Raw genomic sequence first — 19362 nt, forward strand, 5'->3', positions numbered from 1 at the left:
TCAGGCTTTTGATGATGTTCCCAAAGATGAAGAAGCAAACTAATGAGTTCGGGGCTAAAATGGAGCTAAATAGGGCTTAAAGGAAATTTTCAACTCTGGGGGGATCGATCCCCAGGGTGGGGGATCGATCCCCCAGGACTTAGCAACATTACAGTTTTTATTTAATTTTTGGGCTCATTTTAGGAACTGTTGGGCTTTAATGAGATTGTTACTTAAGGCCCAGTGAGCCATTAGATTAGGGTTAGTTTTAGTTTTTATTTAAGTAAAGATTATTAGAAAAAAAAAAAAAGAGTTTTTTTTTTTTTTTTTTTTTCTGTATCGTGGTATCGTTTTTTTCTCTCTGGAAAAACACGCGAAAAAAGAGAAAAAGCAAGAACAGGCTAGGGTTTGGAAGAAAAGTTCAGAGAAGATGAAGCAGATGATGGGGATTGTCCTGTCTTCGACTCCATCAACCATGAGTGGCTGATTCTTCTACTTAGGGTTGGATAAACCCTAAGCATGTAACCTATTCTCTCTCTCTTTTCATACTTTTTGGGGATTAATTTATGTAATTAGTGTATAGTTTTGAATATTATGAATTAAATTCTTCCAATTGATTATCTGTATTAATCTCATATTGTCTTATGTGTGGTTGATTGATAAACAAATTTTACACATGAATTCTTTGTTAATTGATTCTTGTGATGGCTATGCATGGTATTGCTTAGTTGTAATTGTGTTTCAAATTGATGAAAAATGCTTCCATTTGATGGATGGTACTACCTGTTTAGGTTAATTTGTTGTCTAATTAGTTTTAAATTCATGTTTAATTAGTTTAATTTAAGTTTAATTAATTTAATTGCAATTCAATTATTAGGTAAGTAGACCATCCATACTTATGTTTGAATTCCATACTTTTTGTCACAATTGCATTATCTTCTAGATTAATGTGTGTTAAATTTGTAACTTGGATTGATAAATCATGCTTTGAATGGGTGAATTGCACTACGCTTAGTTTAATTGTCATTAGGTAGTTGATTCATGCTTGAAATTGATGGTTTACACTTTTCATTGCACTTGTTACCCACATATAGATTACATAATATTATTTCCCCAATTAGTTGAAAGTGAGTGAGTTAGGGAATGTGCTTAGTGGTGAATCCTACACCCTAAGTCTCTTTCCAATCTCTTAAACTCTATTTCTTTATTGCAATCATTTAGTTTAAAATTAATTTTAATCACAAACAAAACCCTTTTGGCAATCACATAAGCACTAAAGTAGAATTCAATTCTGGAAAACCTATAATTGTTTAGATCTCTTGGGACGATCCCTGCTCACTTCATACTCCATAGTATAAGTGTTTAGTGGTTTTATAAATTTTAAAATATGGTGCCCACTTGACATTATTTCTAAACCTAAAGTGTTATGCATTATTTTGTGCACACGCTCGGTCGCACCAAGGGCCCAAACTTTAGGTTAATAATAATTAAAAAAAAAAAAGTAGTTGCAAAAGTAATAAAAAAGTGAGGACTTCTCCCAAAAGGTGAGAAGTGGGAAATGATTAGATGGAGATTGTTTTGATTTGTAGCCTAGTTGATTTGAGCTTGTAAGTCCTTAGGGGTGTTTGAATACCTAATGCCCTAAAGCCGTCTGATTTGGGAGTCATTGACCTAACGCTCGACCTCATGAATCGCTAGACAACTTAATAAATCACTACATTGCACCATGCTTCCATCTCTGTTCCTACATAAAAAAAAAAAAAAAAAAAAAAAAAAAAAAAAAAAAAAAAATCGAGTGGAAAGAATAAGCACATCTAGATGAATAAAACTTTAATAAAAGGTCCACTCTTTATTTTGATGATCGGGACTAGATTTGTGTGTTAGTTTGAGGATAAGGATGTGATCATTTCTTTAATTAGCTTAAATAGCAACATATTTGATGTCGGTCCACTTAAAAAGGATTCTAGTGTTGTTTTGATTTGCATAATCATTTTCTTGATGTGTGGAGGACCATATTTGTTTATTTGATGTTGAAATTTTAGGAGATTGTTTGGAAATGGTTAAAAAATTACATACTTGAGGTAGTTTTCTCCCAATGCTTGTTTGTAATATTGGTGTCTCTTTTGTGAGAATGAGCTTAATGTTTGTGGGTATCATTTCTAGAAACCCTCATGAGACTTCACTCATCCACTAGGGGTAACTTAGGGGTTTAAAAGGCTTGTTACATATGCTAAATGCAATCATGTTCCCTACGAAAGTGGCACTATCCATTTATTACTTTCTTGATTCATAGTTGTATAGTTGTTCATATCATTCCTTTACTTTGTAATTCATTGCTAGGGACTAGCAATATTTAAGTTCGGGGGTGTGATGAGCGCTGAAAAGTGCACATTTAAACCTCTTGAGTTTGAGTATTCTAGGACCTTTATCTATCTTATTTTTCCGTTTTAGACTAATTTCGTGTTATTTCCTTTTTTAGGTCAATAATGTTAAAATGAGCTAAAAATGGTTTCTTAAGGCTTTTTTGGAGTCAAACTAAGTCTTTGTGAGAATTTGAAGCAAAAAGAGGCTGATTTGGAGCAAAAAGGAGGCTAATGCTGAAAAACTGCCAAGTGAGATAAATCGCAGAAAAGTGAGATCGATCAAAAGTTGGATCAATTGAAAAAACTCTGATCGATTGAATAAAAGTTGGATCGATCAAAAATGTGCTGGCAGTGAGCTGTCTTATTCCCGAGCGCCCGAACTCCACCTATCACATAGTTTCGGGATTAGATATTTTTGGGCTATATTTATAACTTAATGACTAAGAAAAGGACCTTGTATTTAAAAGGAATTGAACCATTTTGTAAAGGAGCTTTTTATCATTTTATTTTTACATTGTAATTTTATTTTTCTCTCTCTAGAAAAGTTAGAGATTAGGGTTAGAAGAAAAGAGAAGAGTGGAGGCTCCAAGAACACACCTCAAGATCTACACACTCTCTTTCTCTATAATTCATCAAAGAAGAAGAGGAAGAAGATAGAGCTGTGTTTAGGGATTGCCCTTGAGGGTTCCAAGATCACATCTCCCTCCTTTATGATTGGCTAGACTTCTCTTTCGGGCTTGGATGAGCCCCAAGTTTGTAATCTAAACCTCTATCTTTTTCATACTTTTTGGGGAATAATATCTTGTGATTAATGTTCTAGCCTTGTGAATTTAATGAATCTTGGTATATTTCTATGATTTCTATGGTTTAATTATTCCTATTAATTCTCTAGTTTATTTATATGTCTATGTGTGATTAAATTGGGAATTATGTCTCACATGATTCACATGGTTTAATTCTTCCATCTAATTCTCTATGTAATTACATGTTGTTTTATGCGTGATTATTGGGGAATTGATCTCTACACTATTTTTTCTATGTTTGTTGCATGTCTATGTGTGATGAATTAAACAATTAGTGATGGCTAGACATAGTTTTTATTAGATAGGTTTGTGAATTAATTTGATGGATTATTCTTATACTTTGTTCTACAATTTAATTCATGCTTGTAGGTAGGTAGACAATTTATACTTGAGTTGATATTCCATGGCTTATTATTGCAAATTCCATGATTCTCTAGATTGATGTGTGCTACAATTGTAACTAGTTTGATGGGTCATGCTTAGAATTGATGGGTTGTGCTACACTTAGTTTATTTGTCTATTAGGTTGACAATTCATTCTTTAATTTGATGGTTCATACTTAATATTACTATTGGTAGTCATATTTTGTTCACAAGAATGTTTTCTCCAAATTAGTTAAAAGTGTGCGGTTTGGTGAACAAGCTTGGTGGCAATTCCAATAGACCCCATGACCTCACTTCTCATCTCTTAAATCCATATCTCAGCTTAGTTTATTTTAATTGCATTTTAATTAATTATTTTCTAGAGTAATTAACCAATCTCTCCTTTGCAATCAATTGATACATTAGAGTCAAAGTTAAATTCCAACATGTATAATCTCTGTGGACGATCCCTACTCGCTATACTTCATTAGTTGTAGTAGTGGTTTTTATAAATGTAAATTTAACTAGAAAGGCATCCTAAACCACAATCATATTTTGACCTTGCGAAGCGACCTCTCGCATTAAAAAGTCCGTTTTCTAAACACTTTGAAAGGGGACCGTTATTTATACAAAGTTTGCAATTCAATACAATTTAATCCATGCTAATAAAGTGACATTTGAACTTTCAACATAGCATAATGAGATGCAATTTCACAAAGTTATTAACTTGGAAATTAAAATGCAAAATCAAACCAAAGTGGATACTTGGATATTGCCCGGATTAAAACTGTACTCTTGAGCTCACTTTAGGGCTATTAACCTATGGGTACCTTCCCCTAGTGCACACTATAATGTAGGGAGCTCTCTATCTCCCGTACTAGAACCAAGTCCTAGCCAAGTATGTTCTTGATAATATCCCAAGTTTCCAAAATCAACAAGTTGAGCAACAAATCATGATATGTGATAAAAACATAATAAAGCTCCATGAGTTACATGACTAAATCATTTGATCAACAAGATAGAAATTAAGTAGACTAACTAGTCAATTTCTCTAGATTTCAAGGATTGTTCAAATGATTCCAATTTAATATATAATGAAGAGTAAGTCATGGCCATACCATATTTCAAGTCTAGAATGGAATTCAAGCATGGTACAATTAAGTAGAATTTAAATCAATTTATATTAATTAATTCTCTAGATTTAAAAGCTCATTTAAATCATGCCAACTTAATATACAACAAGGATCAAGTCATGGTGATGCCATATATCAAGTCTAAAATCAGTTATATGCAAGCTACCATAAATTATTAGTTACTCAATTTAATACAATCATGTATACAATTTATACATCATTATAAAAACAATAATTGACTTGAATAATAAAGTTGAACACCCCCTAGCTCACAAGAAGATTGTTCCTCTTGAATCCAAAGGAAGCAAAGGAATTTCAAGTTTTCTTTCGAGGGTTATGAAGAGGAAAATGAGGCAAGAATTTTGTATTCCAAGCTTAATGGTCTAAGGTGAGTGGAAGGAGATCAAAAAATGAAGTCAAAGCCTTATCCAAGCTTTGTCTTCAATGGTGGCTAGGTTGGAGTTTGTGATACCCCTCGGATCCGAGACACGGGTTGATCAGGCCCAGGCCCAAACCCGGGGGAATATCTAACAATTAATATTTTATAATGAACACGGAATACAAAACGAATTAAGAAATGAAATTAAAGCTGAAAAGAACTAAAAATAGAATCAGCAAAATAATATAATTATTAAAATCCATCAAACCCAAACTCCAAAACTCCATCAATTTACAACTCGGGAATCCATCTCTAATAGACCCCTATTAAACATCCAAACGGAAAATAAAGCAACTATAATAAGCATCTAGAAATAAACTATGGAGAGAATCCTACATCGTCGGAAGAGTGAATAGAGACCTCTGTTTAGCACGAACACGTCTAAGCCTGGAACTGTCGTGTACCTGAAAAATAGAAGTGGGTCAGGCCCACGCGCAAGTTCTATACTACTACAATCCAAACAGAGGCCCGATACGCATGTACATCCTAAACAATTTAACAATAGCTAATAGTCCGTAAGTGTATATATATATAGTCACACAAAAGGACTCTCACTGGACTACAGGCCGGTCTCAACCTGAATAGAGGTAACATTCTAAAAACGCACACGAAGTGGGCATGTGTACCTAAACCTAAACAGGGTACACCTCTAACCATCGTATCCAGCTATGCATCCCAATGCATATACGTTCCCTAATCGTCGATCCTGAGACTCAAGCTCATATTGAGATACCATAACAATATATTTAAAATCCATCCTGAATCCTAGTAATGCCGCTCAACTAGTTGTTGCCATGATACTGCAATCAATAGGACTTAACTTTTAGTTAATCCAATTCTTAATCCAGAGTCGGTAGGTTTTGGTATTTTGAATCTAAACCGCCCTTAGTATACCACCGTCCCATACCGGTGTATACTATCCAATCATCCAATAGTTGATAATATCAACAATTAAAGTAAACATCAACTAAATCCATACATCCCACACTTGATACCAACAGTAATAATGTAAGCATCGATAACTAGAGTACAAGTATATACATAAACATGCTCAGTACATACAGTTCCATAAAATCCGGTGTACTATTAAGTTTAAATCTTAATAACATTCAATAGCCAGCAGTTGATATTACAGATCTCAAAGTAACTATCAACTAAGTTCATAACTCCATAGTATTTCCCCAAAATCCAGTAATACTAAGTTGGTTTAATTCTTAATATTATTCCAAGTTGGTTTAATTCTTAGTATTATTCCATACCAACTCATTCAGAATAGTTTTCATTCAGATACATGATCATGATATACAGTTAAGCATGTTACAATTATATCGTTCGTCTCAGAAGACTACTAATTCAGAGAGTTAAACATTTCTAACTTTCCACTTCCTAAACATAGTGAAACTGTTTGATTAATTCCTCACGGTCCAAACTGTTCTAAGCCCTTAGACTTAATTAATACCACATCTGGAGCCTTAACCTAACCATATACATCCATTCGACCTTTCATTTTAAATCCCAAACTCAACTGGAAACTTCAGAAGCAACCATTGCATGCAAAACTGACTAGAACAAAGAAAAAAAAAATAAAAATAAAAAAATGCACCAAAGGAGACGTCTCCAAAAAGTGGAGTCGCCTTCTTTAGACCTTGGAGCCGGCTCCACTTTTTGGAGCCACCTCCACATAAAAAGGGAGCCGGCTCTCTCCAAAGGAGAGCCGGCTCTCTCCCTCTCTGTCTGGTTTCTTCGCCCTCCGTCTCCGTTTTACGCCTCTGTTACTTCACCGTCGCAATTTCCAAAGGCTGTAACCCAATCCTAGTACATTCACAATCCATGCTTAAGTCCAATTAACATTACATACATAGCTTTAAACAGAGATTTATGCAAGCAACCATCATGTTTTAACAGTTTTACAAAGCATAAAAACATACAGATAAAGTTCAGTTTAAGCACGAACAGAGAATGGTTTAATTGATTCAATTAATCCTAAAACTGTTTAAGAATGCAAAGAACACGAAACCTAAGGGAGAGAGTGAGGACAGAACTTACCTTACACCGACGTCCGTCCAAATCGTCCAACTAATCCTCTGTTTACTTTCTGTTTTCCTCCCAACCGTTTCTAAACTCTTTGTATCTTACTGTGGCGTAATATCCTTTTAAAAACCCTAGGCAGACACCCTAGAGGAGTATTTATAGGCCACATTAATCCTAGACTCTCTTAAACCCTAAGTGGATTTGCTCGGCCCATAGAGAAAACTAGGTTAAATGCACTGTCGGTTGTGAACTATGATTCTAATTTATAACCATCCATGTGCAACCTTCCCTACAGCCATGTTAAAATAGAAACTAATTTAAACTAATAATGAAAACTATCAATTAATTCAAATGAAACAAATAATAACAATTAAAGCAAATAATTCCCATAACTAAACAATTAACCAGTAAAATTGCAAACAAACAGTTAAACAATAAATAAATAAAAACAATCAAAACAAATAAAACAGAGTTACAATTAAATCACAATTAATTAATGCCAACCAATTCATTATTTAAACAAATAAAACTCAACTTAAACAATTAAATAAATTTCCAGGTCTATCCTTTTAAATTAGGGGTATTACAGAGTTCTTGAGAGGAAGAAGATAAAGTGAAGTAAAATATGAAAACCTTAAGTTAAATGTGATGGGATCCTCCATTCGCTAGGTGCTCTTGCATTACCTCACACACATACAATGCACGACTAATTGTGAGACTTATACTTGTTATCATCCTAAGTAAACTTCCAAGACTTAATATTGAGTCTACACCTATCAACCATCCATGCCAACAAGTGCTCCTATCCTAGGCCAACAAATAGGTGAATCTCCACCCTCCATGTGTCATGAGATTAAGCCTCCAAGTGGTTCCGACACAAGCTCAACAAGTGGCACCATAGGAATGTGACACTTGTCACATTTTTTGAAAATTGTAAAAAGGTTCTTTTTGAAAATATCTTTCAAATTAAATTACAAAATCGTCCCTAAGACAAAAAATAATTACTTTAATTAATTACACTAAAACCCCGAAAGTCATGAATAATTACAATAAGTTAAGCATCCATGCCCTTTATAAGAAAAGTAAACATTTAGCATGCTTTTTACAAAAGTAAAAATGCAGATATCATAGAATTTAAATATCATAGATGTATGCAAAGACGAAATCAAATCCGAGCACAAAAAGTGAGGTTATGTAAGAAAAATAGGAAACGAGAAAAAGACGAAATAGGGAAAAAGACGAAAAAAAAAAGAAATTTGCCGAAAAAAGAAAAGAAGGAAAATGACCGGGTCATTACAACCTACCCTCTTTAAAAGGGATTTCGTCCCCAAAATTGAATCGTACCTGAAAGAAAGAACAAATGAGGATACTGAGAGCGAACCTCCTATTCGAGCTCCTAAGTAGCTTCCTCGATGCTGTGGTGTCTCCACAAGACCTTAACCAATGGAGTGCTCTTGGTCCGCAAGACCTATTCCTATGAATTAAGAATCTGGACTGGACCTTCCTCGTAGGTCACATCCTCATCAACAATAACATCTGTCCATCGTAAAACATGTGATGGATCCGACTCGTACTCCCTCAGCATAGAAACATGAAAGACGTCGTGAACCCTATCCAGGTCTGGCGACAACACCAAATGATAAGCAACTTCACCGACGTGCTCTAATATCTCAAGTGGTCCAATGAACCTAGGAGACAACTTGCCCGTCTGTCGAAATCTCAGAAGTCCCTTGCGCGGAGAAACCTTAAGAAAGACATGGTCCCCTACCTCAAAAGACAAGGATCGTCTCCTCCTATCAGTGTAACTCTTCTATCTGCTCTGTGTGGTAGCCAACCGCTGCCGAATCAACTTGATTTTCTATATAGTCTCGATGACAATGTCGGGACCCAAGTCAACGGTATCACCAACCTCGGTCCAACAAATTGGAGATCTGTAAGGTCTGCCATACAACGCCTTAAAAGGTGCCATGCTAATAATGGTCTGGTAACTGTTGTTATAGGCAAACTCAGCCATAGGTAAGTAGCCATCCCAACTACCTCCGAAATCCAAGATACAAGCCCGTAGCATATCCTCTAATATCTGAATAGTGCGGTCCAATTGACCATCAGTCTGAGGATGGAATGCTGTGCTGAAGTGAAGCCCCGTATCAAGAGCCTTCTGAAAATTCTGCCAAAAGTAAGACGTGAACCGCGAATCCCTATCCGAAACAATAGATACAGGAACCCCGTGAAGCCTGACAATCTGCCTTACATACAGTCCACTCAATCTCTCTGCACTGTCTGTCACCGCCATGGGCAAGAAGTGAACCGTCTTAGTCAACCTGTCAACTATGACCCAAACGGCATCATTCCCTACCTGAGACCTCGGAAGTCCCGTTACGAAATCCATAGTGATATGTTCCCATTTCCACTCAGCTACTGGTAATGGTTGTAACAATCCTGCAGGTCGTTGATGCTTTGCTTTCACTTGTTGACAAGTAAGGCATCGAGCCACAAACTGTGAAGCATCCTATTTCATGCCCTGCCACCAAAACTATCGTCGCAGATTGTAATACATCTTCGTACCACCAGGATGAACTGCAAGCTGAGAGTGGTGAAAATTCTGAAGAACATCTTCACGAACATCATCCCCTTGTACCTGAGACCACCGTCTGAATGTAAGGTCCAACCTTTTACATTCTTACCACCTGAAATCCGAACATGGATGGCCTTCATCTCCCCATCCTCCAACTGAGCCTCAACAATTCTGCTAACAAGTGCAGGTTGAGCCACAAGGCTAAATAAAATAGCAGGTGAAACATCTTTGTAAGACTCTAAACCAAGATCTACAAGCTCTTCTAGCATTTTCCATCTGCAAATGGAAATGCTAGTAAGAGTCCCCCGTAACTTTCTACTCAATGCATCGGCCACTACGTTGGCCTTACCCGGATGGTACTACAACTCAAAGTCATAGTCCTCTATGAACTCGACCCATCTGTGCTGCCTTAAGTTCAAATCCTTCTGAGAGAAGAGATACTTGAGACTCTTATGATCGGAGAAAACCTCAAACTTTTCCCCGTACAAATAACGTCTCCGCACCTTCAGGGTAAAGATAACTGCTGCCAACTCTAAATCATGTGTTGGATAATTCAACTTATGAGTCTTCAACTGTCGAGACCCATAAGCAACTACCTGCTTTGTCTGCATCAAGACGCAACCCAAACCTTCCCGTGAAGCATCACAGAAGATCACATAACCCAAACCACGTTCAGGAATGATTAAAACTGAAGCCAATGTCATCCTGACATTCAACTCCTGAAAAGCAAACTCACAAGCCTTTTTCCATACGAACTTGACCCCCTTGCGGGTAAGTCGAGTCAAAGGTGCCGTTAAATGAGAGAAATGCTGAACAAATCTCCAGTAGTAGCCAGCTAGGCCAAGAAAACTCCGGATCTTAAATACTGTCTTTGGAGATTCCCAATCCATCACCGATTCAATCTTTGATGGATCTACTGCAACACTACCCCTTGACACAACATGTCCAAGGAACTTCACCTCCAGTAGCCAAATTCACACTTCTCGAACTTGGCATACAATTGATTATCCCTAAGGATCTGCAACACTGTCCTCAAATGATATTCATGTTCTTTCACTGAAGCTGAGTATACGAGAATGTCGTCAACAAAGACCACAATGAACTAATCAAGATGGTCACTAAATACACGGTTCATCAAGTCCATAAAAGCTGCTGAAGCATTGGTCAAACCAAATGGCATCACTAGAAACTCATATTGGCCATATCGTGTGCGGAAAGCAGTCTTGGATATATTCTCATCCTTAACCCTCAACTGATAGTAACCCAATCTCAATTCAATCTTCAAAAAACAAGTGGTTCCCTTCAACTGATCAAACAAGTCATCAATCCTAGGCAAAGGATACCTGTTCTTGATTGTGGAGTGGTTCAGCTTGCGATAATCGATGCAAAGTCTCAAAGACCCATCATTCTTCTTCACAAAAAGAACCGGTGCTCCCTAGGGTGAAGCATTAGGATGAATAAAGCTTTTAAATGATCCAATTGACCTTTTAACTCATTAAGCTCTGTTGGTGCCATACGGTACGGTGCCATAGAGATCGGCGCAGTACTGGGAATGACATCGATGGCACAGACAACTTCCCGAAGAGGAGGAAGCTCCGTCAACTCCTCCAGAAAGATATCTAGAAACTTGCCTATAACTGCCAAAAAAACATGGCCCAAACTACTGTCCTCGTCAGCTAATAGGCTAGCCAAGTAAGACCTATGGCGACTCTAGTCACGAATATTAAAAATCATGGTCGAGTGAGAATCACTTCGATCTCCCATGAAGTGAAAACAATCTCCCGCAAGAGTGCAAATAGATACTCGCCCATGGAAACAATCAATCGTGGCATAGAAGAAAGACAACCAGTCCATCCCAAGAATGACGTCAAAGCCCGTCATGTCAAAAACGATGAAATCGAACTCTAAGGTTTGCCCAGCTATCTCGATAGCACAACCCTGACAAACACAGTCCAAAAACACTGGACCCTAACTGGTGTGTCAACATAAAGGAAACCATCCCGCTGCGTGACCTCCAGACCCAAAGAATGTGCAAATAAAGCAGATATGAATAAATGTGATGCACCTGTGTTAACAAGAACTCTAGCCCAATAACTAAAAACTGGAAAGATACCTCGAACTATAGAAGTCCCAGCGGAGGTACTTTTGTTATCATAACTAGTATTATCTCAATCTCACTCTATTGAGAATATACTATGTTATCAGATATTAAATCTTTCATATCAAATATACTAATTAGTATATCATTAATTTTTTTTTTTTTTTTTAAGGCATACAATGACTTATACATCACATTTATGTCATTGTCTTAGTTTTTGCTCTAATCCACTGAAGGAGTTATAAGCTTGCACACTTGACTTTTCAACTAGAACAAATAACTCAGCTCTTCAACTGTAAAAAAGAACTCTTCTAATTGTTCCATAATATTTTTCTCGTAGGAAACAACATGCACTATTGTTATAATATTATAAATGATTTTTGGTTCTATCCAAATCTCTTAGGATTAAGAACTTCTATATTTATAAGTATTTTTTATCTGATGAGGTAACTCATAACAAATTTCATCTGTGGACAATATCCCCCCACAACTTTGGGAAAATCCTGAAATTTTATATATGATATATTTCTTATAGTTTTCCAACTCTTGAAATACCATATATTAAATATTTCACCTTATCTACCTTTCCAAGGTTCTATATTCGCTTCTCAATAAACATGTATAATAGTCTCTAGTGCATATGCATTCACTTTATTTCTAGTTTGTTTTTATAATATGTCACCGACGTTACTGTAAATTAATTCTAGAGATATTAATTACAATGGGCTCAAATTTATATTTGTTTCTACATCTCTTGTATTTATGAATTGAGTTATTCATGTTTAGGTTCATGTTAAGTCAGTCATATTAACATGTCATAACCTTTCATGTGTCACACATCACATAACTCAATCATTTCAGCAAATAATTATCTTATTATTTAAGCTTTGGATACAATCACCACAGAGTGAACACTCACTTCTCAGCTATCATTACTAGTTAAAAGTGAGTTCTTAGCTATCATTACTAGCTTAGATTAAGTACACTCTTCTCATATCTCACTATTAGGTTATGATGAGCACCCACTTCTCAGCTATTATCGCTAGCTTGAAGTTAAATTTGTTTAACTATCAATTCTAATAACTCATAACTTTAGTACACACTTATCTAAGTATACTGCCTTGATAGTAGAGTAATTTGTTTTGCAGAATATTCTTCAAAAACTACTACTTTACAAGTAGTATTATTCCCTCCTACATGAGCATATATGATGTATAACTCAAATAGCGTATGGCTAAAATGGCTACCCATCACCCTCATGTTTTTTTACTATCAAGTTGAGAGCTAGAACCAACTAACATTTTTTCATATTCCTCTTAGGTTCTGTGCACGTCATTAATCATCTAAGCTAACTAGTTTGCAACTCAATAACATTTTAACTTTTAGTTAAATTGTACATTAGAGCTAACTAGCTTGATTTAGCTTGTCTCGATATACTTGCTTAGTGTATCCATAATATTTTCCATTAAACTCTTTCGAGTTATTGGAAAATTTTCTCTTATTCAGCTCATTCAGAGCTATATGTGTCTTAAACACTAGTATAGATCTTTTTCCCTTGACTATTGGGAGAATTGACATAATTGGACTAGTAAATTTTTGTTTGTTGTATTAAATACACAAACCAGTCATGAACTCTTATACAAAGTTAATAATATCACATATTAAATAAATTATATTGTAAAATTGAATTACTATGCACACTAAGTATATTCAACTACATAGTTCAATATTATAGTATCAAATAAAAATAAATATTTATAAAAATAATATTGAACTTGCATAACAATATAGTTTCATATTATATCACATGATTAATTATATCACATAATTAATTTAAGAAATAATAATAATTAGGAGAAGACTTTGCTTCCTTAAAACTTTGTAGTTCATTCTCCAATAAACATGTTAGAAAATAAGGACCAAATGATTTAGACGTTCTAGCCCACCTACTATGTCTAAGTTCATCTTTATTTTCATTGTATAATTTATGCACAAGAAAATGATATGTACTGCTGTTATGAGTATAACATATCAAATGTTACATGTAATTAACCACTCTAACACATGGTATGATATTGTTTGTTTTGAGTTTTATCCCAAAGTGCCACATACCAATTGGAGATAACACTATCACATAAAAACACTTCACATTTTCCTTCCCTAAGTGATGTGGGACTGTGCACCTATAGCTCACCCAGTGTGGTAACCTGTCGGTGCTTCTTGCACTCGCCCATGGCACACCCACTCCCAAGGTTGCCACATTTTAAGTCTAACTTTAATTTTCTTAGGAATAGGAACTGCAACTTTAGTTAGACACCTCCACACTTTTAAGAATTTATAAAAAGGTTTTCAACCTTTCCATAATTCATATGGTGTCATATTCGTTTTCTTTAGAGGTATTTTATTGAGTAAAATAATTTGCAGCAAGCAAAACTTCCCCCCACAAATTCTGAGTTAAACCAGAACTTATCAATATAGCATTCATCATTTCTTCGTGAATGATACCATATTCTAAACAAATATTAACACATGATGTTTTGTATTCACAAATTCTTAACCTCACTTTTGTAATGTTTAAACATTTCTAAGGTTTATCTTTACTTCGTAGCAGATATACATAACATCATCTTATGCAATCATTGATAAAAATAACAAAGTACCTTTTTTCACCTCTAGTTGGCACAAATTTAAGATAATATAATATACTACATAATATCATATTACAGAATTAAAATAATTCAACCAATATTGAATTATATAAATAATTCAATAATCTACTTATATAACATGTTTCAATTTCACATAATATTGAACACATCAATATTTAGTATATTATTATATAATAATGTATATAACATTATTTTATTATATCTCAATTATTAATATAATTTTTATTTCTTTATATCTTAAATAGAAACATATAGTAAAACTTGCGCAAGGAATGAATCTGTCTTAAGATTGTTGGTAAATTATATGCTTCATGTAACATTTAAGATATAACAAACTTTATACTAATATGTCATGAGATAATTAAATATGCAAAATAAAGCAATAAAACAATAATAATAAATAAAGAACCTGGACCGAGGCTAGTATTGAATACTATGTCCTTAAGACAGATTCGCCCCGCTATGGTGCTAACGGACTCAGTGGTGTCTATCTCCCATGATACAATGGTCTACATCCACCAGTAGCAGCACTATAAACTCGTGGATACAGCGAACCTCCTCCGTGTAATACTCTCTCTGACTCAAAAATGTATCTATACCATATAAATGCTAAATTGGGTGCAATCCGAACCAAATGGTTTGGACCAATCTTAATATGGTTCGATGAAATTGGATTAGGGTCTGAGTGGTTCGGACCACTTAACCTATAGTTTGAACTCACTTGGGTTGGGTTCAAGTCTAGAGAGGGAGATAGAAGAAAATGACAATGAACAACTTGCAAATGATCCAAAGGGGGGTATTTATAGAAACAGAAATGCCTTTTCGGGTTGGGTGCATCTCTTCATCATTAGACACAACCATTGCAATAGGTTGCAATGGTTCACATGGTATCTGTTCACCAATAGACACATCCATTCCAATAGGTTGCAATGGTTCACATGGTGTCTGTTCACCACTAAACACATTTATTCCAATAGGTTACAATGGTTCACATGGTGTCTGTTCACCAATAGACACATCCATTCCAATAGGTTGTTCACATGGTGTCTGTTGGTTTTGAGTTGCAACCCTTTAGAAATAGATGTAACTATTTGAAAAACAAATACAACCCTTTAGAAATAGATGCAACCCTTTGGAAAAAAAAAAAAAAAAAACCTAACTTTTAATTTAAATTCAAAAACCAACCACCCATTTAAATAAGTCCAGCCCAAAATTAAAGGCCCAATCCAAGATTCTATTTAGTAAAAAGAATAATTGAACTTTACAATTAGACCCAAACCCAAGCCCAAGCCCAAGCCCAAGCCCAAATTTGGCTTATTTAAATTTCAATTGGTTTTAACATTTTTTTTCATGTGGGACAAACACTTCTTATATTTTGCATACCCATTTAGGCTTATCAAAACTCCGTTAATTTCTCATTCACCCGGAGACAGATTTGAGAAAGTAAATATACTGCATTCATCTCCTTACAGAGAGAAACACGCTCATCTAGAGACGCGCAAAAAATTCTTAACAGAATCTATTCCAAATCTCATCCAAAGTTTATGCTTTTAATGCCTCTGTTTCCAACACTAAGAACCCCATAAAGCAGGCTTTTTGGCCAATATTCCGGCCTCCCTTCACTGTTCAATTAGTAACGGCACTACATATATAATAATGATATACAGAAACAAAACAGCACACACTAGAAGTCACATCCTATGTTGGAGTATCCCTTGATTTGGATGCATTTATGTTCCATTGCTTAGGTGACTGTTTTGTATATGTGTCTTCATGTGTTTGTGTATGTTAATGATTGTTGGCTTTGTTCTCTTGGCATGGTCATGATTTTGTAGACCATATAGTAACCCTTTAGTCACACCTAGGTGGCTGAATTATTGCACTGAAAACATCAATGCATAAGCTTAATTCTTAAATTTGTTCCCGATTCTGAAATTGCTCATTGATTCCATTTTTCATAATAGTTTTAATTACTGATTACTCAAGGCTCCGTAGATTAGCCATATAAGTGGTTTGATTAGTTTAGATGAGCATTCGGAATCAGACAAGTGACAGCATGACACCCTTGGATGGGGGAGTTTTTTAAATTTCTTGACTCAATAATATGTAACAGTTCTTGCCAGATAATGAGCAGAATATATGTTGCTTTAACGCGTATCTTAGCTGTTATATGTGACACACCAATAAAGTTCACTTGCTAACATCATAGAATTTAAACAACTGGTACAATGATCCAAAACAAAATGAGATAACCATGCACCTCCTCTACTCTCTTCGCTAATTAGAAGCAGCCACCTAATTTTTCACATCTCTTCAATAAACACTTCATAGCGAAGCGCTTTAATACAGATATCGATGTTAAACAATCATGGCACTCTTGTTATCCTTCTCATGCCACTGTGTTTATCCATACTTGTCCCTAATACAATTGCAGAGGTAAGTACTAGTTCTTCATTGCCATTGCAGTCTCTTTTTGACTTCAATTTTATAACAAGTTTCTTTTTTGGCTTCAGTGGTTAAATCATAGAGGTGATATAACTAATAGTAGGTATGCCAATCGATAATTGCTGATCAACCCAAAATCTGTACGAAATTTGAGGTTAAAATGGAAATTCTTTGCTGGAAAAGACATATCTGCAACACCAGCAGTAGCCAATGGAGCAGTGTACTTCCCCTCTTGGAATGGATTTTTGTATGCAGTGAATGCCTTCAATGGTGCTGTTTTATGGAAACAGAACCTTGGTCAGCTGACCGGTCTGAGTGGAACCGGGACTGTGGTGAATGTGTCTGCATCGAGATCCACCCCTACAGTAGCCGGCAACCTTCTCATTGTTGGAATCTATGGGCCTGCAGTTGTGATTGCCGTTACTCGTTTGACTGGAAATCTGGTGTGGCTCACTCACCTAGACCAGCACCCACTAGCTCTAATTACTTCATCAGGAACTGTTCATAAGGGGTTAGTCAATCTCTCTATTCTAGTCATCATATATATCACAAGAACAAAATCTAAGGCCTTTATTGAATACAAAATCTAGAATAACTATTGTTTTCAAAATTTTCTAAATAATAAGTAGTACTAATATTGTCCTACTTTCATCTTCCATAAAGAAAGCTAATTAATAGAAGTTCTTCCATATGAACAATAAGTTTTGGTCTCGCTTTTTGTAGGGCGTACTACATTGGAGTATCATCATTAGAAGAAATAGTGCCAGCCGAACTGTGTTGCACATTCCGGGGCAGCCTGGCAAAGCTAGATGTTAGAACTGGTGCAATTTTCTGGAAAACTTTCACTCTTCCTGATAATGGTGGCAAACTAGGGGGCTACTCAGGCGCGGCTATTTGGGGAAGCAGCCCTGCCATTGACACAGACAGGGGACTTGTTTATGTTGCAACTGGCAACCTCTACAATGCTCCACCTGTGGTGCTACAATGTCAAGAAGAGCAGAACAATAATAAAACAAAACCGACTCATCCTGATCAGTGCATTGGGCCAGATATCAACTTCAACTCGATCCTGGCATTTGATATTGATTCCGGAAAGATGATATGGTCAAGACAACTAGGTGGCTACGACGTTTTCTATTTCGCGTGCTTAGTCCCTAATAATCCCGACTGTCCACCGGGGCCAAATGAGGATGCAGATTTTGGAGAGGCCCCCATGTTGCTTAGCATAATACTTGCAGATGGACAGGTTCACGATATTGTTGTGGCAGTGCAGAAGAGTGGCTTTGTCTGGGCTCTAGACCGTGACAATGGTGACATAGTCTGGTTTAATGTAAGTACATTACTCCACGATACATTTCACCTCACAATGCATTATACTATACAAGAATGCAAGTCATTGAAGTTGAATTAATCCATTCTACATAGGTACATGACTCTTGATTACATTCCACCTTTATTGTGACAATATGAAAATTTTGACGTCACCTAGGATGCAAATTAGACTCACAATTGTTACCTATCGCATTGAAGTTGAATTAATCCATTCTACATAGGATTTGAGATGATCATTTGCTAAAGTTTACCGTCTAATTTTGTAGGTAGCAGGACCAGGAGGCAAGGAGGGAGGAGGGATATGGGGAGCAGCCACAGACGGAAAAAGAGTGTACACAAACATAGCCAACAGTGACAGAGTGACCTTCCCTCTTTCACCATCTAAGCAAACAACAACAGCCGGTGCATGGGTAGCTCTGGACGCGAATTCTGGTAACATTGTATGGACCACGGCCAATCCAAGCAACGAAACTTCCCAAGCACCGGTGACACTAGCCAGAGGTATCCTTTTTGCTGGTTCAGTAGCTTCTAATGGTCCTATCTATGCAATGGATGCCAATACCGGGGCTATTTTGTGGTCTTACAATACCGGTGCTACTATATATGGTGGTGCATCAGTGAGTTATGGGTGCATTTACATTGGCAGTGGATATTCAGTTAGTCTGGCAAAGTTTCACCCAAATTGGACTCCAGGAACTTCACTCTTTGCCTTCTGCATTGCATGAAAGACTCATCTTCTTGGAAATTTGCAAGTTGATATGGACCTCATAAGAAATAAAATTGAACTTATTTTATGTTAGCTTGTGCTATCTGATGTGAACAATATGGAATGAATGTGACTTGGGGGTTCTAATTTTTTTTTTTTTTTTCTGATGGCTGAGAAATTATTGATTTTAGTCTATAAAAAACTTTATGATGGCATTTCCATTCTTATGCTTATGGCAGGATTAATAGTGTATTGATTTTGGAGTGTGGACTAGAGACTACTTCAAATGTTTTTCTTAAGAATCAACTAGTTCTGCCTAGTAGTCTAAAGCAACTTTTACTAAGATCAATGTGGTTGTATGTAATTCTAGAGCAGATAAAGCAAAAGTCTCGAGGACCCATTGTTATGAATAAATAATAATAATAAT

The 19362-nt window shown here is 35.9% G+C and overlaps 1 protein-coding gene across 1 annotated transcript; it reads left to right on the forward strand.

The window, feature by feature from the left end:
- Positions 1-16807: 16807 nt before the first annotated feature.
- On the forward strand, positions 16808-19221 carry LOC132304799 (uncharacterized). The gene is made up of 5 exons (XM_059802518.1): positions 16808-16888; positions 16966-16981; positions 17081-17408; positions 17621-18227; positions 18496-19221. Exons 1-5 carry the CDS (start codon positions 16808-16810, stop codon positions 18952-18954), a joined length of 1491 nt encoding a protein of 496 aa, XP_059658501.1. The 3' UTR covers positions 18955-19221.
- Positions 19222-19362: the final 141 nt, after the last annotated feature.

This window comes from Cornus florida, unplaced genomic scaffold, assembly GCF_030987335.1.
Source record: "Cornus florida cultivar Cherokee Brave unplaced genomic scaffold, ASM3098733v1 CherokeeBrave_3.0.0_Hap2_Chr04, whole genome shotgun sequence".
NCBI classification, from domain to species: domain Eukaryota; kingdom Viridiplantae; phylum Streptophyta; class Magnoliopsida; order Cornales; family Cornaceae; genus Cornus; species Cornus florida.